The 24,064-nt window shown below is 38.9% G+C and overlaps 2 protein-coding genes across 2 annotated transcripts; one reads left to right on the forward strand and one right to left on the reverse strand.

Annotated features, from left to right (window-relative positions):
- Positions 1–729: 729 nt before the first annotated feature.
- LOC133652693 (meiosis-specific coiled-coil domain-containing protein MEIOC-like) lies at positions 730–12,280 on the forward strand. Its single transcript, XM_062051704.1, has 4 exons — positions 730–744; positions 6,865–6,993; positions 7,050–7,212; positions 11,381–12,280. The coding sequence occupies exons 1-4, from the start codon at positions 730–732 to the stop codon at positions 11,575–11,577; spliced, it is 504 nt and encodes a 167-aa protein (XP_061907688.1). The 3' UTR covers positions 11,578–12,280.
- Positions 11,887–24,064, reverse strand: LOC133651842 (coiled-coil domain-containing protein 43-like). Its single transcript, XM_062050016.1, has 5 exons — positions 23,838–24,064; positions 19,188–19,281; positions 15,690–15,825; positions 15,539–15,588; positions 11,887–12,649 (listed from the first exon to the last, which is right to left on the reverse strand). The coding sequence occupies exons 1-5, from the start codon at positions 24,009–24,011 to the stop codon at positions 12,462–12,464; spliced, it is 642 nt and encodes a 213-aa protein (XP_061906000.1). The 5' UTR covers positions 24,012–24,064; the 3' UTR covers positions 11,887–12,461.

Here is a 24,064-nt window from a genome sequence, read left to right on the forward strand (position 1 = left end):
AACACCGAAGAAAGCATGGCTGAACAATGGAAAATCCTCAGCGGGGGCATGCCGATGTTTAACATGCACCAACGCACATCCAAAAACAGCTGGAGGAAGAATTATGTAGCATGACAAGGGCAGAAATGACATGGCGGGAAAACCGATCAACATTCAAGGATTGTCAGGGTTTGGCGATGAAAACGCCGGATATTTTCCGCAAACAAAGCCCATCTTTGCGCCTTTAAATCCCCCAAACCAGCACCAGACTGTTCTAAATAGGAACACGCACCTGTTTTATAGCCCCGCACCCAGCAGGGGCATGTGCAGCACAAGATGAAGCCACAGACGCATAAGGACAAGAGAGGACGTCTGGCTGGTTCGGACAAAAGCTTCTAAACAACGCCCCTGCGTGACGGAGAACAACAAGAGACCACACGTTGACCTCCAGCCCAACATGCAGAAAGCAACTGGAGAAAACCACATGCCTCTCAAGTATCCTGCCGGTGACCTTCGAAGGACGTCCTGGTCGCCTATGAAGTATCAGCCAAAAGACACCTCCAGGCACACTGCGCCAAATCGAAGCGGCCCTCTCGGCTCGACGTTGCACACTCCGCTCAGTCACTCCGAGGCTCACACCGGAGACGGTTACGGCAGTTTTGCAGCTTTACTGGAAAATAATCAAGGGTTACACGTGATCCAGCTTTACTTCCACCTGATGAGTGTTATGAAGAGTGAAGAATTTGGAGAATGAGGTGGAAGAAGGTAAGCCTGCTAAAATGGGTTTATGTTCTTGTGGTACCACTAACATGGGTTTCCTGGAGGATCTCAGTGATACTGTACACTAGGGTTGTACGGTTTACCGGTATTAGTATTAGAGATATCCGATTAATATCAGGCCTGCCGATATTATCGCCCGATAAATGCTTTAAAATGTAATATCGGAAATTATCGGTATCGGTTTCAAAAAGTAAAATTATGACTTTTTAAAACGCCGCTGTACGGAGTGGTACACGGACGTAGGGAGCAGTACAGAGCACCGATAAACCTTAAAGGCACTGCCCCCCTTTGCGTGGCCGGTCCAATCACATAATATCTACGGCTTTTCACACACACAAGTGAATCCATGCACACTTGGTCAACAGCCATACAGGTCACACTGAGGGTGGCCGTATAAACAACTTAACACTGTTACAAATATGCGCCACACTGTGAACCCACACCAAACAAGAATGACAAACATTTCGTTAAAACATCCGCACCGTAACACAACATAAACACAACAGAACAAATACCCAGAACCCCTTGCAGCACTAACTCTTCCGGGATGCTACAATATACACCCCCCGCTACCCCCTATTCCCCCCCCCCCAACCCCGCCCGCCCCAACCCCGCCCACCTCAACCTCCTCATGCTCTCTCAGGGAGAGCATGTCCCAAATTCCAAGCTGCTGTTTTGAGGCATGTTAAAAAAAATAATGCACTTTGTGACTTCAATAATAAATATGGCAGTGCCATGTGGCATTTTTTTCCATAACTTGAGTTGATTTATTTTGGAAAACCTTGTTACCGTATTTTTCGGAGTATAAGTCGCACCGGACGAAAATGCATAATAAAGAAGGAGAAAAAAATATATATATAAGTCGCACTGGAGTATAAGTCACATTTTTTGGGGACATTTATTTGATAAAACCCAACACCAAGAATAGACATTTGAAAGGCAATTTAAAATAAATAAAGAATAGTGAACAACAGGCTGAATAAGTGTACGTTATATGAGGCATAAATAACCAACTGAGAACGTGCCTTGGTATGTTAACGTAACATATTAATGGTAAGAGTCATTCAAATAACTATAACATATAGAACATGCTATACGTTTACCAAACAATCTGTCACTCCTAATCGCTAAATCCCATGAAATCTTATACGTCTAGTCTCTTATGTGAATGAGCTAAATAATATTATTTGATATTTTACGGTAATGTGTTAATAATTTCACACATTAGTCGCTCTGAGTATAAGTCCACCCCCGGCCAAACTATGAAAAAAACTGCGACCTATAGTCCGAAAAATACGGTACATTGTTTAATGCATCCAGCGGGGCGTCACAACAAAATTAGGCATAATAATGTGTTCATTCCACGACTGTATATATCGGGTATCGGTGATATCGAATCGGTAATTAGAGTTGGACAATATCGGATATCGGCAAAAAAGCCATTATCGGACATCTTTAATTAGTATAGTACCGCGATACTAATGAATCATATTCGGTACTATACTGCCTCTAAAACATACCAGTCCCCCGCACCCCCGTCGTCGTCACGTCGTGTCATTGCTGGTTTACAAGCAGACAAGCATGTTCGGCAGCGCACAATCACGGAGTACTTACAAGCAGACACAGTGTGTAGACAGAAAAGGAGAACGGACACATTTTGACTTAAAAACTAACGATAAAGGTGAAGTTAAACCAACGTTTCCCTCTAAGGTGCGCGCCTGCGCAATTGCGCACTGCTCAAGCGTCGTCTGCGCACAGCAAATATATGCCGCGCACCAAATCAAATCCCATCTGAATTCTAAACAAAATAAACACATAATTTATTCTGTATAATTTTGCAATGCAACTCTGAGTGACAGTGACAACAAGCGGCCCTAACGGTGTTCGTCAACACCGTTCAATATTGTAACGTCTATCGAGATGCTTCGAGGACAGAATTATATTGATCACTTTATTGAGCAAAATTGTTTATATTCGGCCATAACCACAGCAAAAACATGAGTGAAAAACTAGTAATTTTCTGCCGTACAAACCAGGCCAAACCAACATGTCATCTGTCACCAACACGCATAGCACTAAGCCACTGGTGCGTTTATGGCCACACAAAAAGTCAGACAACTCAAATACCACACAAATTACACTATGACTCCTCAGTAATATGTGTGCTTATTCTACTGTCATTTATTATTAATGTTAATTTATTTATATTAATCATGGAATGCTTGTTACTAGAGAAAGTTACAAGAATGCACACTTCATCCTATGCTTACATTTCATTGTGCAACATGAGGATGTTAAGGGCAACTAAATGCGATCTCTGAAAGGGTACAAATGATTTCCAAAGCAGGACCTCCACCCAGACATATTGTACAACACTAATCCATAGCTTATGAAAAACAAGATTTCTTTTATTTTCATTACAAGTGGGCCAAATCACTAATATTAGAAAATAATCTCATGAAAAATGACTCCTGTCATTTGAGTGTTACAATAAAAGATTGGTTTGAGACAGGTGTGCTGCTGGTATTGCCACGTGTGATGTTGCTCACATGTGCTCCACTGAATGCTCAGGGAGTTTTTGTGTTTGCTCACACACAAGAACAATTAGAGGGAACATTGGTTATAACACTGAAACGCCCTCAGGAAGAGGTGCTTTAGACATGTCCAGCCACTGTCGGCAGTGTTGTAGCTACTTTTACATCACTGATCCTCGCCTCCATGCGACAAATAGAGTAAGTTTCTTACAAATATCATCCCTGCAGGACGAGGAATAGCTAAACATGCTTTGCTACACACCGTAGCTCACCAACGTCACAATGTAAACAAACGCCATGGGTGGATCCACACCTAACATCCACTGTAATAATATATATATATATATAAAGGTTTATTTGAAATAGGGACAGATACAGAAACATAGACATCTGAAACAGTTATCAATGTATGCATCGTAGTGTTGTAGCCAAAGCTAATTTACAACCACTTGTCCCCAACAACAACAACAACACAGATCCAACATCATTAAAATAGGAAAATAAAATAATAAGGCAAAGATGTGTCGATAATAATGATAATAGTAATAATACAGACAAAGTGCAAACTAGATAAAAGCCAATAATAATAATAACACAGACAAAGTGCAGACTAGATAAAAAACAATTAGTAAAAATTAAACATGGGAACACAATTGTTGCTCAACTAGCCACAATTATGTTTGTTTTTTGAAAGTACCAAATATACAAGCGTATCTAGTCGATACTACTATCATTACGTCAATATTTTTTGGCTTAACATCTTTCGTTTTAAAAAATTCATATTATGTTTATAAACTCAGGAAATATGTCCCTGGACACATGAGGACTTTGGCTATATAGATAAACATTGATTGATTGATTGATTGAATATGACCATTGTATGATCCTGTAATGACTTGGTATCGGATTGATACCCAAATTTGTGGTATCATCCAAAACTAATGTAAAGTATCCAAACAACAGAAGCATAAGTGATTATTACATTTTAACAGAAGTGTAGATAGAACATGTTAAGAGAAAGTAAGCAGATATTAACCGTAAATGAACAAGTAGATTAATAATTAATTTTCTACCACTTGTCCTTAATAATTTTGACAAAATAATAGAATGGAAAATGACACAATATGTTACTGCATACGTCAGCAGACTAATTAGGAGCCTTTGTTTGTTTACTTACTACTAAAAGACAAGTTGTCTTGTATGTTCACTATTTTATTTAAGGACAAACTTGCAATAAGAAACATATGTTTAATGTACTCTACGTTTTTTGTTAAAATAAAGCCAGTAATGCAATTTTTTGTGGTCCCCTTTATTTAGAAAAGTATCAAAGTACCGATAAGTATCTAAATAATTTTAGTACCGGTACCAAAATATTGGTATCAGGACAACACTACAGTACACAATTTTTCTCTACACAAGACGCAATTAAGTGGGATATTCAGACTTGCACACATGTACGCATTATTGGTACTCTGCACTCATTTTAACCCTTAAACACGTTGCAGATTTCCAAGAACACCACGTAACACTGTATTCTTGCCTCATCTTTCACTTTAAGCGGGAGTGAAGAATGCATGAAGAATGCACTACCTGACCTGATAAGACCTGATAAGTCTGAAAGATAAAGAGATGATAAGGGGTTATCTGCTCACAGATGCTACCTGGTGGTTGTTTGAGCACACTGCAGCTAGACCGGGATAGTCCCACTCCTCATTTCTTTAGTCACATGCAAGATTCTCGCAGGAATGAGGCAAAAATACAACCTTACCCTCCTGTAAGTTTGTTATTACAATGTGCGCTTTCATTTTCAAGTTCAGACTTTAACCTTGGTTTTCCACTGAATGCGGAACGGCTCCTCTGCTAATCGCTAGAGCTAACAAAAACAGTTCACTGACGTCACATGTCACTTGGGAACAGACACCGCCTTTTAAAAGCACACACACACTGTTCTAATAAACTTCTCTCAACATATTTAAAGTTTTTCTTTTTTTTTTTTTTAAAGTAACGCATTATTTACTTTTTTTAGTAGTTAATTACATTTATTAAGGAGTAATTCCATTAGTAATCAACTTTATTTTTGGTAACAAGTAACTATAATTCATTACTTAAAAAAAAAAGAAGTAATTTTCAGAACACTGGTAGTTACAGTAATGTGGTGTTGAGTTTAATGTCAAACTCATTTTAGATCGGGGGCCACATGGAGAAAAATCTACTCCCAAGTGGGCCGGACTGGTCAAATCACGGCGCGATCATTTAAAAAAAAAAGACAACTTCGGATTGTTTTCTTTGTTTAAAAATAGAACAAGCACATTCTGAAATTGTACAAATCTTAAATGTTTTTTTTGTTTTTTTTACACTTACATGTTGCGGTTAATAGTATTCTATCTTCATTTGATGTTATTTATATTTTCTGAATAAATTATGTGATAATGTTCATCAGTCAACTCATTAGTGTTACCGTATTTTTTGGAGTATTAGTCGCTTCGGAGTATAAGTCGCACCGGCCGAAAATGCATAATAAAGGAAAAAAACATATATAAGTCGCACTGGAGTGTAAGTCGCATTTTTTGGGGAAATTTATTTGATAAAACCCAACACCAAGAATAGACATTTGAAAGGCAATTTAAAATAAATAAAGAATAGTGAACAACAGGCTGAATAAGTGTACGTTATATGAGGCATAAATAACCAACTGAGAACGTGACTGGTATGTTAACGTTACATATTATGGTAAGAGTCATTCAAATAACTATAACATATAGAACATGCTATACGTTTACCAAACAATCTGTCACTCCTAATCGCTAAATCCCATGAAATCTTATACGTCTAGTCTCTTACGTGAATGAGCTAAATAATATTATTTGATATTTCACGGTAATGTGTTAATAATTTCACACATAAGTCGCTCCTGAGTATAAGTCGCACCCCCGGCCAAACTATGAAAAAAACTGCGACTTATAGTCCGAAAAATACAGTAATTTTCAATCTATCAAAATAAAGAAAATATATCAAAATCAAATTACAGTATCTTATTTGTGTAGTTTGATCATGTTCCTCATGTGGTTTATTTTGTAGATATGTAGCATCATCTATAAAGATACAAATAATTGCTATTGCGACATCTAGTGGACACATTTAGAACAGCTGTTTCTTTCATTAAAATTTTTCAGGTTAATTTTTATACTTAGCAAACTCATCCGGCGGGCCGGATAAAACCTGTTCGCTCTGGTTTAAAGTAAACACTTTGCACGTTTTGTTTAAAATTATATACCGTTATATACCGTGTATCGCCATTTAGCCTAAAAATACCGGTATATCAGTTTTGGTCCATATCAAGGAACTCTGAAGAACCATTTATCCTTTTCACGATTTGAACGGTTTGTACGACCAAAACAACGCCAGCATATGGCATTTTTTCTTCGAGAAAGGCTAAATGGCGCCGAGCACCCATTGAGAACAGAGCTAGCTTGACCACCACGCATATTTAATGTGCGGGACGTGACGTCAGTAACATCCAAGCAATAGACTAAACATTACCTGTCACATTCTGACTTGTTGTCCATTTCAGACCGAGGTCATTCTCGCCAAAACATTCCCGGGCGAATGGACGCCATCCGCGACCAACCTGTGCGGACCTCTGGAGTACCCCTTGAAAGTTGAGGACCTCCTCTTTAACCTGAAGAGGGAGCAATCCGGGGTGAGTCAACTAGATTCCAAAAGGGGAAAATATCTCATTTCTGTGTGACGTCGCAGGTGGAGTGCCTTCTGTATAAAATGGAGTGCCTGTGCAATGTACCGCTCCACGCCAACGTCTGCACGGCGCTGAGCCATCACCACATGGCCATTTCCTGTGTCTCGGAGCTTGTGAACATGGCCCAGCGTCAGCGGCACATACCTCATCCTACAGAGGACAAAGGTAACAAACATTCTGAGGTGTCTTACAAGTGTAAAAAGAATTAAACCTCGGTACAGTGTTACCTCATTCTACGCAAAGTAGGATATCTATTTTATATGAATATTATATGCATTTAAAGTCTTTATAAACCCTCCACAGCTTTTCACACACTTCCATTGCTCCTAAAACATTTCATACATTCTTTTTGACATTCTGAGGTGTCATACAAGTGTAAAAAGAATTAAACCTCTGTTACCTCATTCTACGCAATGAGGTAACATTGCGTAGAATGTTACCTCATTCTACGCGAAGTAGGATATCTATTTTATATGAATATTATATGCATTTAAAGTCTTTATAAACCCTCCACAGCTTTTCACACACTTCCATTGCTCCTAAAACATTTCATACATTCTAAAGTCTACATGATTTTAGCATGAAAACTCTGTGCATCCAGAAAATATCCACATTGTGAGGTTCCTGCTCTAAATACAACAGTTATCTTAATAGTTAAGTCACTTACGATTCACACAATTATATGAAGGGTGTAAAAAAAAAAAAAAAAAAAAAATTGAATTAATCGCGATTCTTATTTGTAACGATTGTTAATCGATTTGAAAAAATCCAAAATCGATTTAAAACATATTTTTATTTTAAATCTGTCCTGTCCAGCCACTCAGGCAAATCATACTGTTGTTGAAGATGCCCATATCTGCTGTACAGATTTACTTTAGCAAAGACAAACGTTGGATATTTCTTTAGTTGCCTTATTTGTATTTGAATTTATTAAATGTTTGGGGTAGCACTTTATTAAACAAAACCAGTTTTAAATTATATCGAAATTTATAAGTGCTGTTTATTTTATGGAGGAATGTACCGTATTTTTCGGACCATAGGGTGCACCAGATTATAAGGCGCACCGCCCGCCGATCAGCGGGTCTATTCAGGTCTTTTTTCATACAAAAGGCACGCCGGATTATAAGGCGCATTAAAGGGGTCATATTATGATTTTTTTTTCTAAATGTAAAACACTTCCTTGTGGTCTACATAACATGTAATGGTGGTTCTTTGGTGAAAGTGTTGCATAGATGATGTTTTACAGATCATCTTCAAGTAGCTTTCTGAGCGTCTCTTCAGGATGCTCCGTTTTGTGGGCGGTCTTATTTACGTGGCTCACCTTCGACAGCGTCTTCTCCCCGTCATCTTTGTTGTAGCGGTGTAGCGTGTGGAAGTGTCAAAAGATGGAGCTAACTGTTTTAATGACATTCAGACTTTACTTCAATCAACAACGGAGCAGCATCTTTTCATCCGTGGCTCAACAATGCAACATCAACGCCGAAAATGTGTCCCGTGAAAAACCGTCCGACCAGAACCCTCCTAATAACAAAAATTCCGTGGGTAAATTATGTAAACCCACTAGTTTTTAGCGCTTTGATAGCTAGTCTACTAACAGATATAAGTAAGAACTTTACACTATATTAGAAATGGCAACAGCGGAAGATGAATGCAATTAATTTACCATGAATTGATTAAAATTCAAAAACTTACTTGGGTGTTACCATTTAGTGGTCAATTGTACGGAATATGTACTGTACTGTGCAATCTACTAATAAGTTTCAATCAATCAATGCCACACTTATGCAGATCCTAAATACACAACAGGTACCAGAAAAAAGTTGGTTTTGCATAATATTGCGAAACAAAACGCCAGGTAATATGTCTGCTAATGGGTGCCATTTTGCGGTCCTTATAAACACACCATAATAATACTCTTATGTTTAATGCGCCGACAATCCATCAAGCGATGCGGCTTCATAGCTTACCGAAGTCGTACTAAAAACATTTTGACAGATTTTTGAGCGCCGTGTGCAATGTTCTATCTTCTTGTCAGGTTCAAACACTGATGATATCTATTAAACAGACAAGAAGCAAGGAATCATGCAGAGACAGAGTTACAGGCATGTGATTTGACCACAATGAAAAAGACTGAAAAAACTTCCGGGGGTCTGGGGGATGAAGGCCCCCAGCCAGGTCCAGGAGCTCCTGGTTTTTCACCAATTTAACATGCTAAAATTAACAAAGACAGCACCATTTGAAGAAAATATTTTAGTGTTTAAAGACATGAAAACATCATTAATAGAACATACATAACCCAATTATCCTAATGAATCACTGTATATGGTTCAGTCCCAACAGTATTTAGTCACTAATATTTACATCTTGTGTTCATTTCACATCCACAGGTGTCACATTGATCAGTGTTATTATCTACAGTTTATTTACAGTATTACCACATTAGTTCATGTAATGTAATGTAATGTAAACATTTCATTCTTTTCGCCAAAATAGCATATACATTTATGAAAATAATCAAACATGTTTAGTATTGTTTACTCATATTTGAAAATAGGAAATAACACTGACATATTGCATGAAACAAGTGTGAAAATATTTACCTTCAAGATTGTTACACCACTGACAATAGTTTCAACAGACTACATAAGAACTTAATATTACAAAATAGTATTATATGCAAATTTATTTCAAATAAATTGTTAACTAGAATCAATAATGCGACTCTTTGAATTTCTGTAATTTCATAATATATTTTCACGTGGCTTTTTATTTTTAGAAAAACCCATTTATATTTCGCTAAGCAATAATTGGTTAGTATTTAAAACAAACATGCGTATTTCGCAAGCAAATATTTTTTAGCTTACCTCATTATTAACAACCCTGTCTGCAACTGAAGTGGGTGGATCTTTCCTCTCCATGTCTACGGCAGTTGTCGATGTAAACAAAAGATGAAGTCCGTAAGGTTTGCTCACTTTCGGTTGACATCCAAAAGTACCAGCTAGTGAAAAGTTTGTTTTCCTTGCTTCAAGTTGTTTCATATGTTTTTGGCGTTTCGCATGTACTTCCAAAGCCTTGAAACCTTGTGATCCACAGTCAATATTATCATGACACCACGTGCACAAAACCTTTCCGGGACGATCGATTTTCCGAATAAAATCACCGAACAAAGTCGTAACTTTCTTCTTCCCAACAGTATCAGTGATTTCCCTTTCCATCCAGTCCCATCGGAACTTATTTTTGACATGTTTATCAATTTATTTTACACGTAAAGCGTCCTTTCTCTCGAGAACCGACATCGTTTACAAATGGAAAATGGCCGTAATAACCATTATGAATGATGACGTTATTAACGTCATCATTCATAACAGATGTCCTGATTGGTCACAAGGAACATATCGACCATTCAACTACGGCGTAATATAAACTACGTCTCGAATCTTGATTTAGGGTCGGAAAAAAAACGGAAAAACGGGAGATTATTATTTTTTTTCCCCGAGATTAAAAAAGACGGAATTCCGACTTTAGACGGAAAAATCACATGCCAGGAGTTAAATTTAGCTCATGTGGAGAACGCATGGAGCTGCACACTCAGTCACAGCCTCGCCCTACGCTCTAAGGTACAGCTCCCGCGTCCCTCTATTGATTCAGGAGTTTCCCAGTCAACATCACTGAGGCCGCCTCTAAAAGGACTGGTCACACATATCATGCGAAGCAGCTCCAGTACGCACAATACATGACGGAATGTGCTGGGGGCCTTGGGATTTCGCCTTGTCTCTGCTTCGTCTGCGTGCTGTCGTCTTATCTTCGTTGAGGTCCTTGAAGTCCTTGGCTGTTAGCGGGCTAAAACAAAGATAACATCTGCGGCTGAGGCCACCCCTCAGACAATAAGTTTTGTCCTTGCACAGATAGAAAAAGTACAGCTTGAGCACAATAGCTAATAACTATAGCAACGGACTTTAAGCATACTAAAGTTGTGTGATAACTTGCACATAATTATTCTAAGAATTCTCAATGGAACATTTAGTTTTGGTGTTGTTTACTGGCGTCACCTTGCAGTTTACACGTATCGCTTATGTATGACTGCCATCTACTGGTCACATTTATCCTTACACCATGCACCAAATAAAATCGCTTCAAGGTCAATAAGCACAACTGGCACCCAATGTTATTAAAAAGTATTTATTTTGAATCGAAAATCGATTCACAGCTCTATTGAACATCTCATTTTTGATAAAGTTTAAGACGTTAATCAAAATTATTTTTCCTTGTACTTTGTTCCAACACTTTTAATAAAAAGCCCCCCAAAAAACAGTTTTCCTTACTTATTTCCTAGACACCGTGCTGCTGGTCTTCGCCCTGAAGGAGCTGGCAGGGGCCACCAGGAAGCTCCGTACGGCCCTGTGGTGCGCTCTCCAGATGAGTCTGCCTGAACCTGTCAAGAGGCTGGACCACCAAGACGTAAACAGGGAAGAGACACACACACACAGCTGCCCCTCGTCTCCCAACGAGGGCTACTCTTTTAGGATCTAGTGGACATCAAATATAGTTACGTGCATGGATAGTTCTTCGAAAAGCCATTGCAAAAATGATTCAATCTCACACAAGATAGCAGCTTCATGCACTTACCTAAAACGTTTGTCGACTTAGTGATCCGAACAGAATTGCTGCTTTGACACTTTCAGCTTCAAGTGGACGGACTGTAATCCATTGTGAAGTTCCCCCACTAAAATTTGTCTTATTCAATCACAACTTTATTTAAAAGACAGTATTTATGTGCTTCTTGAATATTTATTGAAAAGTTAGACTCAACGCTAACTACTTCTTAGGCACTATTTGAATCATAATTAAATACACCACTTATTGAAACAATGTAAAAAAAAAAAAAGTTGGATCAAATATCTGAATTATTTGTTTTTTAATTCATACTCAGCAGTTTTCCCATTGGGAACAAGTGTTATTACTGTGTCATACTACAATACTATCAGTGAACTGGAACAAGAATATATGAATTGAACAAAATCCTGCAGTTTTACCTCGGCCGCGAACATTTCGACACCCTTTGAATCAAATCCTAGTAATGATTAATTTGTTTGTCATTTTGACGTTAAAAGTTGGCAGCTCAGTTGTTCAGATGCTAATTGTTGTTGCTCCAGTTACTTTTTTCATGCGGTTACAATGTTTGTTTTTTCCATTCTACATGTTTGTACTTTCTACATTAAAAACAAATTGAAATTGCTCCAAATATTTTATTACTTGAAAAAGACGTGGAACACCATTTTTCATTTGTTTGTTGTAATCTTAGTCAAAAAATGTCTTAATCATACAAAAGGCAATTGTGTCTAACTATCTCAGAAAGCACGTCATCGAAAGTGTTTCTCAATTTCCACGTACGCGCAAATGTCCTTTCTCTTGCTTTATCTTTTGCGTTCGCCCTTCTGTGTGCGCTTCTTCTCTTTCTCCTTCCTGTCCTGTTTGGCCAGCTTGTCCTTTTCCCTCTGCATCTTGTCCATTTCCTTCTTCTTCTGAGAGTCTTCGCGGGCCTGATCCCGCTTCTGCTTTTGCCTGTTCAGGACCTCCACCGCGTTGGTGTTCTTGAACATGGCTGACAGGTCTGGGTCAAGGACAGGAAAGAGAGCTAGTGTGGAGTCAGCCACCACATTTCCTCTGTAGAGACGCCATGTTATTTTCACCTTTCATTTCCAACTGTAGACTAGGAATGGGTATGGAAACTCGATACCGCTGGTGCCGACGTAAATGTTAACCAGACTGAAGAACTATTGGTGCCTCGTTATTAATATACTGGCACTAAATTAAGTATAGTTACCGCTGGTATTATGTTTGACATTTGTTTTTTTTTTACCTGTTTTTTAAGCTAAGAGTGTTTCTCACAATATGCAAAAGTACCGCTAGAGTGAAAAAAACAAGGTGCTTTAATATTGAAGCTATCTGATTTAGATAGATATGATCAAAATTAGACATGTCCAATAATGGCTTTTTTGCTGATATCCGATATTGTCCAACTCTTAATTACTGATTCCGATATCAACCGATACCGATATATACAGTCGTGGAATTAGCACATTATTATGCCTAATTTTGTCGTGATGCCCCGCTGGATGTATTAAACAATGTAACAAGGTTTTCCAAAATAAATCAACTCCAGTTATGGAAAAAAATGCCAACATGGCACTGCCATTTTTATTATTGAAGTCACAAAGTGCATTATTTGTTTTAACATGCCTCAAAACAGCAGCTTGGAATTTGGGACATGCTCTCCCTGAGAGAGCATGAGGAGGTTGAGGGGGGTGTATATTGTAGCGTCCCGGAAGAGTTAGTGCTGCAGGGGGTTCTGGGTATTTGTTCTGTTGTGTTTATGTTGTGTTACGGTGCGGGTGTTCTCCCGAAATGTGTTTGTCATTCTTGTTTGGTGTGGGTTCAGTGTGGCGCATATTTGTAACAGTGTTAAAGTTGTTTATACGTCCGCCCTCAGTGTGACCTGTATGGCTGTTGACCAAGTATGCTTTGCATTCACTTGTGTGTGTGAAAAGCCGTAGGTATTATGTGATTGGGCCGGCACGCAAAGGCAGTGCCTTTGTTTATTGGCGCTCTGTACTTCTCCCTACGTCCGTGTACACAGCGGCGTTTTAAAAAGTCATACATTTTACTTTTTGAAACAGATACTGATAATTTCCGATATTACATTTTAAAGCATTTATCGGCCGATAATATCGGCAGCCCGATATTATCGGACATCTCTATTAATAATCGATGTATTTGTTGTAAATAAAGTAATTATGTTCCGGTTTTGAACACATATCCATTCATTTACTAAATGTAATGGGAAGTAATTTAACCGTTTCTTATTAAAAATGCACTTTTTAAAAAAGTTGCAAGTGATAAATGTTTTTTTAGTTATAAGGAATGTAAAACTATATCAATACATACAAATTAAAGATACATCAATAATCGATTTTTAATGGAATCGTAGCTCCTGAATCGCAATTGAATCGTGAGGTGTCCAAACATTCCCACCTTTATTAAGGACGGACTCACACCTGTTCATTCGTACATGACTACGACCAGTTTGCTTTGCTCATCATATTAGGATTCCCCCTTTTCAGGGAGCATAGTCCTCCCAGATCCTTTTTATCTAAGGCTGTCTAAAATGAAGAGGGGCGACTAGAACTGACGTTTAGCAATCTATTCTGCAAAATAGGAGTAGGTACAACAACAGAGGTACCAACGCTGAAGAGAGAGTAAACGAGCTATAGCAGAGTCCTCCCAGATCCTTTTTATCTAAGGCTGTCTAAAATGAAGAGGGGCGACTAGAACGGACGTTTAGCAATCTATTCTACAAAATAGGAGTAGGTACAACAACAGAGGTACCAACGCTGAAGAGAGAGTAAACGAGCTATCAGGAGGTTGAAGCAATACTTCATCATCGCCTTTTGGGCTCCTTGAACGTTGCCTTTTAGCGTGACGTAAAACTGAAAATGAAACTTAATTTAACTTATGTGCTTATAGCTCACACACATTCTCCTCCATCGCTCTCCCACAGACTAGTACTTCCTGACATTATTAATAATGGCATACAATACAGGCCAAAAGTTTGGACACACCTTCTCATTCAATGCGTTTTCTTTATTTTCAGGACTATTTACATTGTAGATTGTCACTGAAGGCATCAAAACTATGAATGAACACATGTGGAATTATGTACTTAACACAAAAAGGTTGAAATAACTGAAAACATGTTTTATATTCTAGTTTCTTCAAAATAGCCACCCTTTTTCTCGGATTACTGCTTTGCACACTCTTGGCATTCTCTTGATGAGCTTCAAGAGGTAGTCACCTGAAATGGTTTTCACTTCACAGGTGTCATAGTTTTGATGCCTTCAGTGACAATCTACAAGGTAAATAGTCTTGAAAATAGAGAAAACATTCACAGGTGTCATAGTTTTGATGCCTTCAGTGACAATCTACAATGTAAATAGTCTTGAAAATAGAGAAAACATTCACAGGTGTCATAGTTTTGATGCCTTCAGTGACAATCTACAAGGTAAATAGTCTTGAAAATAGAGAAAACATTCACAGGTGTCATAGTTTTGATGCCTTCAGTGACAATCTACAAGGCAAATAGTCTTGAAAATAGAGAAAACGCATTGAAATGAGAAGGTGTGTCCTAACGTTTGGCCCGTACTGTATGTGTGTGAGTGCATAGATAAAAAACACAGGGTGCTTTCATTGTGTTTATCTCCTTGTGGCAGAATGAAGGCCACTTTCAAATGAGTTTTTATTTTGCCAAAAAGGGAATTTTTCCTCCAAGAATCACTTATTACTGCGATTTTTCTGGATTATTTCCAGTCGTATTTCAAGTCGCTCTTAGGATTTATTTTGTGCAAGGTGCCGGCTGTCTTGATCCACAACTACAGGAGCAATCACATTAATTACAGTGCAGTAGTTTAGGACAACATCACCTTAGAAAGGATACACTTCTCTTGTCCGGCGATGGCTTTTGGAGACTCCTCGTCCTCCCCTTCAGTGTTCACAGTTAAGGCAAACAACTGGCATCACAATTCAGTAATTGAAAGCGTGTCGTCATAAAAGGTACCGCAGTACATGTTGCTAAAAGTTGAGGATATTCTTCTCCGTCCGTCACGTTGGCGTACTGCGCCAGGAGGGCCTCTTTCCTCTTTTTGGACTCCTCCGTCACTTCTTTCTGTCTCACTACAATCTGGGCTTGTTTCTCCATCATGCTGGCGATGGCCTGGACCTCAACTGGCAGAGACAAAGCATTCATGCGTGCTTAACAGCTTGAAAGGAAACTGCACTTTGTTTGGAATTGTGCCTATCATTCACAATCCCTATGCAAGACAAGAACAAATGTTTGTTTTTTTATGAATTCTATGTCGTAAAATACACCAAGTATGAGGTGGCTAACAATGCAGCTAATGGGAGTACTCTATTCTGCCCATAACCCTATAAAAAAAATCTAAATTCGCCAACAATACCCTATTTACATCTTGTGACCTGAATATTAACCAAGTATTATTGATATTATTACTATAAACGCTATCACAACCAAACTATTTTTAGTGATACCGTGATCACAGAAAGTCAACTAGCTTATGCTGCTGCATCGTCTCTTGAGTTGGTAAAAAAATAATTCTGGATTAAACCGTAGGTCATGCATCCCACTTGGATAGTAGAAGGTTGTGGCCATAAACTGAGAAAGTTAAAGTTAAAGGCCTGCTGAAATGAAATGTTTTTATTGAAACGGGGATAGCAGATCCATTCTATGTGTCATACTTGATCATTTCGCGATATTGCCATATTTTTGCTGAAAGGATTTAGTAGAGAACAACGATAAAAATTTTTAAAAAGCCTTGTCTGTACCGGAAGTAGCGTGACGTAGTCAATTGAACAGCTCCTCACATTTTCCTATTGTTTACAATGCAGCTAGAGCGATTCGGATCGAGAAAGAGACGATTACCCCATTAATTTGAGCGAGGATGAAAGATTTGTGGATGAGGAATGTTAGAGTGAATGACTAGAATGCAGTGCGAGACATATCTTTTTTCGCTCTGACCGTAATTTAGGTACAAGCTGGCTCATTGGATTCCACACTCTCTCCTTTTTCTATTGTGGATCACGGATTTGTATTTTAAACCACCTCGGATACTATATCCTCTTGAAAATGAGAGTCGAGAACGCGAAATGGACATTCACAGTGACTTTTATCTCCACGACAATACATCGACGAAACACTTTAGCTACGGAGCTAACATGATAGCATCGTGCTTAACTGCAGATAGAAACAAAATAAATAAATCCCTGACTGGAAGGATAGACAGAAGATCAACAATACTATTAAACCATGGACATGTAAATACACGGTTAATGCTTTCCAGCCTGGCGAAGGTTAACAATGTTGTTGCTAACGATGCCATTGAAGCTAACTTAGCAACCGTACCTCACAGAGCTATGCTAAAAACATTAGCTATCCACCTACGCCAGCCAGCCCTCATCTGCTCATCAACACCCGCGCTCACCTGCGTTCCAGCGATCGACTGTGCGACGAAGGACTTCACCTGATCATAGATGCGGTCGGCGAGACGGGGGAAGTTAAGGTGAGTTCGGCGGCTAACGCGTCTGCTATCTGCATCTCTGTCTTCTTGGTTGTGTTGCTGTAGTCCGCCGCTAATACACCGATCCCACCTACAACTTTCTTCTTTGTAGTCTCCATTGTGCATTAAACAAATTGCAAAACATTCACCAACACAGATGTCCAGAATACTGTGGAATTATGAGATGAAAACAGAGCTATTTTGTATTGGATTCAATGGGGTACCGATACTTCTGTTTCACTGGCTACGTCACGCGCATACGTCATCATCCAAAGGCGTTTTCAACCGGAAGTTTAGCGGGAAATTTAAAATTGCACTTTATAAGTTAACCCGGCCGTATTGGCATGTGTTGCAATGTTAAGATTTCATCATTGATATGTAAACTCTCAGACTGCGTGGTCGATAGAAGTGGGTTTCAGTAGGCCTTTAAAGGACCACTGATAGTCACACACTAGGTGCGGTGAAATTACCCTCTGCATTTGACCCATCTCCTTGTTCCACCCCCTGGGAGGTGAGGGGAGCAGTGAGCAGCAGCGGTGGCCGCGCTCAGGAATCATTTTGGTGATTTAACCCCCAATTCCAACCCTTGATGCTAAGTGTCAAGCAGGGAGGTAATGCAGTGTTTCCCACACATTCATTTATTTGTGGCGGCCCGCCACGAAAGAATTACGTCCGCCACAAATTAAAAAAAAAGAAAAATATATACATATATATATTATTTTGTCCTGTCCAGCTTCTCAGGCAAATCATATAGTTGATGTAGATGCCCATATAGGCTGTTCAGATTTACTTTACAAAAGAGAAGTGTAGGATACTTCTCTTGTTGCCTTATTTGTATTTGACCACTACTGTTTATTTGTTACTGACTGTGGCAGGACACCTCTGCCTCTGTTTCACTTTATGTTGCTGGTAAATAATATGGTTGTAGTAGTAGGCCAAAGTTAAATAATTTATTATGCACTAATTAAAGGGGCAGAGCTTTAAGAGACATTCTAGCTTTTATATTTGATAAGATATATTTTTTGTAAGAACCACAATTAATAAATATATTTCAGTGAATAACTTATTGTTCAAGTCTGTATATAAATATGTACATAAAGTGTTGTAATTATATTGTAAAATGGATGGATGGATGGATGGATGGACGTTTAAAACAAAACTGTTATTAATTAGTAAGTATACATTTTTTGAGCCTTTTTAGAGAAAATCATATCATTGTAGTAAATTATGCAAACTCCATGATGTCATGGTGACCACGCCTATAGCCACGCCCCCACCGCCACAGGTATCTTGGCAGTTTATGGGAAACACTGTAATGGGTCCCATTTTATAGTCTTTGGTATGACTCGGCCGGGGTTTGAACTCATGAGCTCAGGGCGGACACTAACCACAAGGCCACTGAGCAGAAGTTGGTCAACTTTGACATTCAACCTATGACGCACGTTTGCAGCACATTTTTTTAACCCTTCGTGAGAATTAATTAAATATTCCGCTAAAAAGGGAAGATACGAACATTTTCCAGTGAGAGCAGACATTGTTCAGTACCTGATTGCTTTATTATGTTCGTATTTTGTATATCTTGTTTAGCACTTGGCGATAATGCTGCATGATGCTTAGTGTTTTACTAAAGCTGGGTCTGTTTAGCACAGAAATTCTAAAACTTGCATCTCATTCTCCTTATAGTCAGGCTAAAAAATACAAGGTTCTGATCATTACTCGTCTCAAAGTAGTCTTTGTTGTCTCTCACAAAGTCAGACATGATTAGTAGTGTTGTTCGGGAAAAACGAACATTGTGATGCATCTGTGAAATTAATATGCCGCCGTTCTTGTCTTACAAAATGATTGTAAACAATAGACAACAGTACAGTTCCCCCTTAATTGCCATTTTTTTGCATACTTTCAGTCATATTTACTACTTTGAGATGCTGCTGCAACATGTGGCTGGGTAAAAACTGACAAATCCTAATAACAATTACTAATGATGGAATAATTAATAAATATGAATAATATTACCATCTCCAGAGTCCCTCTTGTTTGCTGAGCGGCTGCAGCAGTCCGCCCACTGGTCGATGATTTGTTTGCAGACCTCATCCAGGGTGTCGTCACCCTACACGTTGAATACACAAAATGCACATATTAGGCTATGTCTACACTAAGCCGGATAACCCCTTAAACGAATAAATATTTAGCCTTAGCCCCGTTTCAGCCACACTAAAGTAATGTTTAAGGTCCCCGTCCTTGGATAATTTTTTACATGGGTAAGTGCGCCGTGTATTTCTTGAATCTCCGGCTCTTAGCTTTGTATGGACTAATTGATCGTTTACAAACTGACTTCGGAGAGGAAGTGACATCAGACCACAGCCAGCTTCATAATAAAGCGGTTTCGTAACTTGGAGCGAACCACTGGAAATATGAAAGCGAGTCATCCAGAGATGCCCGTGTTTCTCCTTCCGTCTGTACAGACGCTTGTGGAAATCACACATGAATACCTTAAGAGAAAGCGATTGCAGCTATTTGGGATACAACACTTCTCAGACGGCAAGAGAACTTTCGAATGTCCGGGTCAGCGGTGATTCTACTTACCGAAAAACTTTGTCCATTTGTCGAAGGAGAGACAAACGAGAATGTGAGCTCCCGTGGATGTGATAAAAAAGGTAGCGTGTGCTTTGTATTACCTGGTCGTCGAGGGAAGACTACGGACAACGGCGAATGCTTTTGGACTGGCAAAGCAGTTATTGTCCGCCGTTATTGTTGCGGACTCAACGTCTAGGTCCTGAGTATATGAAGTCACCAAAAAGGAATGGACAATGAAGGTAAAGTCAAAAGAGTGAGGAGTGTCCTGACCTGATACCTAGATCCCGAGATTGACTGTTGTAAAATGTTCTTTGTCACATTGTGTACTTTCATGTGTTTATTAAAGATTGTATTAATTTATGATGGCTCAATAGGGCCCCACAGCGCACTGGATTCCAGTTAATTGAAATACCACAACACTGGATATTGTTCAGATAAGTTACATTTAAGAACTTGCACACAAAGCAACACTGGAGGTGACTATGACGTGCGCATTTTCCGCGCATGCGTATTAGGTCGCGTTGCGCCGGCGGACGGCAGGGGGTCTTAAACGGTGGCATAGTTGTGTGTGGACACGGATAAGGTTAGGTGGGATTTACCCTGGATAAGTGTAAACGGGGACTTAGGCAGGTGCTCAGTGACAACACGTGACAATTTAACCTTAAAAATGACCTATACCAGTGTTTTTCAACCTTTTTTGAGCCAAGGCACATTTTTTGCGTTGAAAAAATCCGTAGGCACACCACCAGCAGAAATCATTAAAAAAGAAACTCAGTTGACAGTAAAAAGTCGTTGTCGCAATTGTTGGATATGACTTTAAACCATAACCAAGCATGCATCACTATAGCTCTTGTCTCAAAGTAGGTGTACTGTCACCACCTGACACATCACGCCGTGACTTATTTGGAGTTTTTTGCTGAAGGCAGTGCCCTTAAGGCACGCCCCCATTATTGTTTGTCCGGCTGGAAATTTTGGATATTACTACTTGCCGTAGTTTTGAAGCAATGCATGATGGGAATCCGGATGTTGTGTGTCAGTGTATTAACGTGCCGGCTGGTATAAACACACGCTGAGAAATAGCTCCGTGCCTGCCTACTTTATGGGTTATAGATAAACCTATGGATAACGGAGACATATATACCGTATTTTTCGGACTATAAGTTGCAGTTTTTTTCATAGTTTGGCCAGGGGTGCGACTTATACTCAGGAGCGACTTATGTGTGAAATTATCAACACATTACCGTAAAATATCAAATAATATTATTTAGCTCATTCACGTAAGAGACTAGACGTATAAGATTTCATGGGATTTAGCAATTAGGAGTGACAGATTGTTTGGTAAACATATAGCATGTTCTATATGTTATAGTTATTTGAATGACTCTTACCATAATATGTTACGTTAACATACCAGGCACGTTCTCAGTTGGTTATTTATGCCTCATATAACGTACACTTATTCAGCCTGTTGTTCACTATTCTTTATTTATTTTAAATTGCCTTTCAAATGTCTATTCTTGGTGTTGGGTTTTATCAAATACATTTCCCCAAAAAATGCGACTTATACTGTGTATGTTTTTTTCCTTCTTTATTATGCATTTTCGGCCGGTGCGACTTATACTCCGGAGCGACTTATACTCCGAAAAATACGGTAATAGTCTCCTTTTCAGGTGAGAGAGGACGCTAAAGGCAGTGCCTTTAAGGCACGCCCCCAATATTATTGTCCGGCTGGAAGTCGGGAGAAATTCGGGAGAATGGTTGTCCCGGGAGATTTTCGGAAGAGGCACTGAAATTCCGGAGTCTCCCGGAAAATTCGGGAGGGTTGGCAAGTATGGCCTGCACAGCATTCGGCTGTTAAGGGGTGAAGGTTTCAGGTGAGAGAGGACGCTAAAGGCAATGTTTCAGATTCAAAGCCTCAATCATTGGTATGTTTTCATCTACAAAACCATTCTGGGTATCACTCCATCTTATCTGTCTTGTCTTTTAACAAAGAAACAAGGAAGTCACAATCTTCGTTCAATGAATGTTCTGCAATTTGTCGTCCCTAAAGTAAGAACTGAACTGGGCAAGAAAGCATTTAGGTTTTCATCACCGAAGGCTTGGAATAACCTACAATCGAATATTCAACTTCAAACTAGGGCTGCAACTAACGATTGATTAGATAATCGATTAATCTGTTGATTGTTACTCCGATTAATCGATTAATAATCGGATACAAGAGACAAACTACATTTCTATCCTTTCCAGTATTTTATTGAAAAAAAAACAGCATACTGTCAACATACTTATTTTGATTATTGTTTCTCAGCTGTTTGTACATGTTGCAGTTTATAAATAAAGGTTTATAAAAAAAACCATTAAAAAATAAAAATTTGAAAAAATTAATATTGCCTCTGCGCATGCGCATAGCATAGATCCAACGAATCAATGACTAAATTAATCGCCAACTATTTTTATAATCGATTTTAATCGATTAGATGTTGCAGCCCTACTTCAAACCCTTGTTACATTAAATGAGTTTAAAGCTTCTGTGAAAGGACTGCAGTCTACCTTGTCTGTATGCACATGTGTCATGTGAGCAAGTTTTAATGTTGTAAATTTGATGTTTTATGTGTTGTTTACTGTTTTTAATGTAACCTTGTTGCTGCCCTCTTGGCCAGGTCTCCCTTGGAAAAGAGATCTTTGATCTCAATTGGATTTTTACCTGGTTAAATAAAGGCTAAATAAAATAAATAGTGTCTTTAAGGCACGCCCCCAATATTGTTGTCCGGGTGGAAATCGGGAGAATGGTTGCCCCGGGAGATTTTCGGGAGGGACAGTGAAATTCGTGAGTCTCCCGGGAAAATCGGGAGGGTTGGCAAGTATTAGGGCTGCGAATCTTTGGGTGTCCCACGATTCGATTCAATATCGATTCTTGGGGTCACGATTCGATTATTAATCGATTTTTTTTTATTCAAAACAATTCTCTATTCATTCAATACATAGGATTTCAGCAGGATCTACCCCAGTCTGCTGACATGCAAGCAGAGTAGTAGATTCTTGTAAAAAGCTTTTATAATGGTAAAGGACAATGTTTTATCAATTGATTGCAATAATGTACATTTGTTTTAACTATTAAATGAACCAAAAATATGACTTATTTTATCTTTGTGAAAATATTGGACAGTGTGTTGTCAAGCTTATGAGATGCGATGCAAGTGTAAGCCACTGTGACACTATTGTTCTTTTTTTTATTTTTATAAATGTCTAATGATAATGTCAATGAGGGATTTTAATCACTGCTATGTTGAAATTGTAACTAATATTGATACTGTTGTTGATAATATTATTTTTTGTTTCACTACTTTTAGATTGTTCTTTGTCATGTTTGGGTGTCGTCTCAATTGCTCTGTTTATTGCATTTCTGAGTGTTGCTGGGTCGGGTTTGGTTTTGGAATTGGATTGCATTGTTATGGTATCGCTGTGTATTGTTTTGTTGGATTGATTAATAAAAAATGTTTAAAAAAAGAAAAGAAAAAAAAAGAAAATCGAGTTTTGAAAAATGAGAATCGATACTGAATCGTACAACGTGAGAATGGCGATTTGAATTCGAATCGATTTTTTCCCACACCCCTAGCAAGTATGGCGGGCAATAGCACTCAAGCTGCTTTAGGAGAACACCAACAAAACAGGAAGAGTCACCAAAATAAGAGCGCAAGACAGGAACTAAAGCACTACGCACAGGAAACAACAACTCAAAATAAGGCACGACAACCTGGTGGAGTTTCATTTTTTAACCTTTTCTGCTGGTGATGTGCCTCTGTATTTTTTTTTAATGAAAAAAAATGTACCTTGGCTCAAAAAAGGTTGAAAAACACCGAGCTACACAATAAACGTTTGATCATACTGCTGCTGTAATCTGCAGAGAGGTCCAAGCTAGGACAACCACAATGTTAATTTTTTGACCGATTGTCTGTGGTTTGTGTTAAAAGACTATAAATGTAAGGAATGATAATAATATATAATATAAAAATAGTAGGAAGTGTTTGGGTGAATAACAGACAGGCGGCAGCTGCTGGCTACGTGCGACATGAGTGTGTCGTTACTCGCCAGAAATGCGGATAAAATCCCTTGAAGCGCGTCCCATTTATCCTCGTCACTTTCCTCCTCTTGCAGCACCCCCAGAATGTAAGCACCGTACACCTCCCGGTCTGCTTCCAGCGAGTCCAGGCGCTCATTTAGCCAACTTTCAAACTCGCCGGCGTCCGCCACGGGCGCCGCCATCTCGGCTTTAAGACTGGGGTCCTTAACCGGCACGCGACTGTCCTGTTTCGCGC

The sequence above is a fragment of the Entelurus aequoreus genome, linkage group LG06 (assembly GCF_033978785.1).
Source record: "Entelurus aequoreus isolate RoL-2023_Sb linkage group LG06, RoL_Eaeq_v1.1, whole genome shotgun sequence".
NCBI classification, from domain to species: Eukaryota; Metazoa; Chordata; class Actinopteri; order Syngnathiformes; family Syngnathidae; genus Entelurus; species Entelurus aequoreus.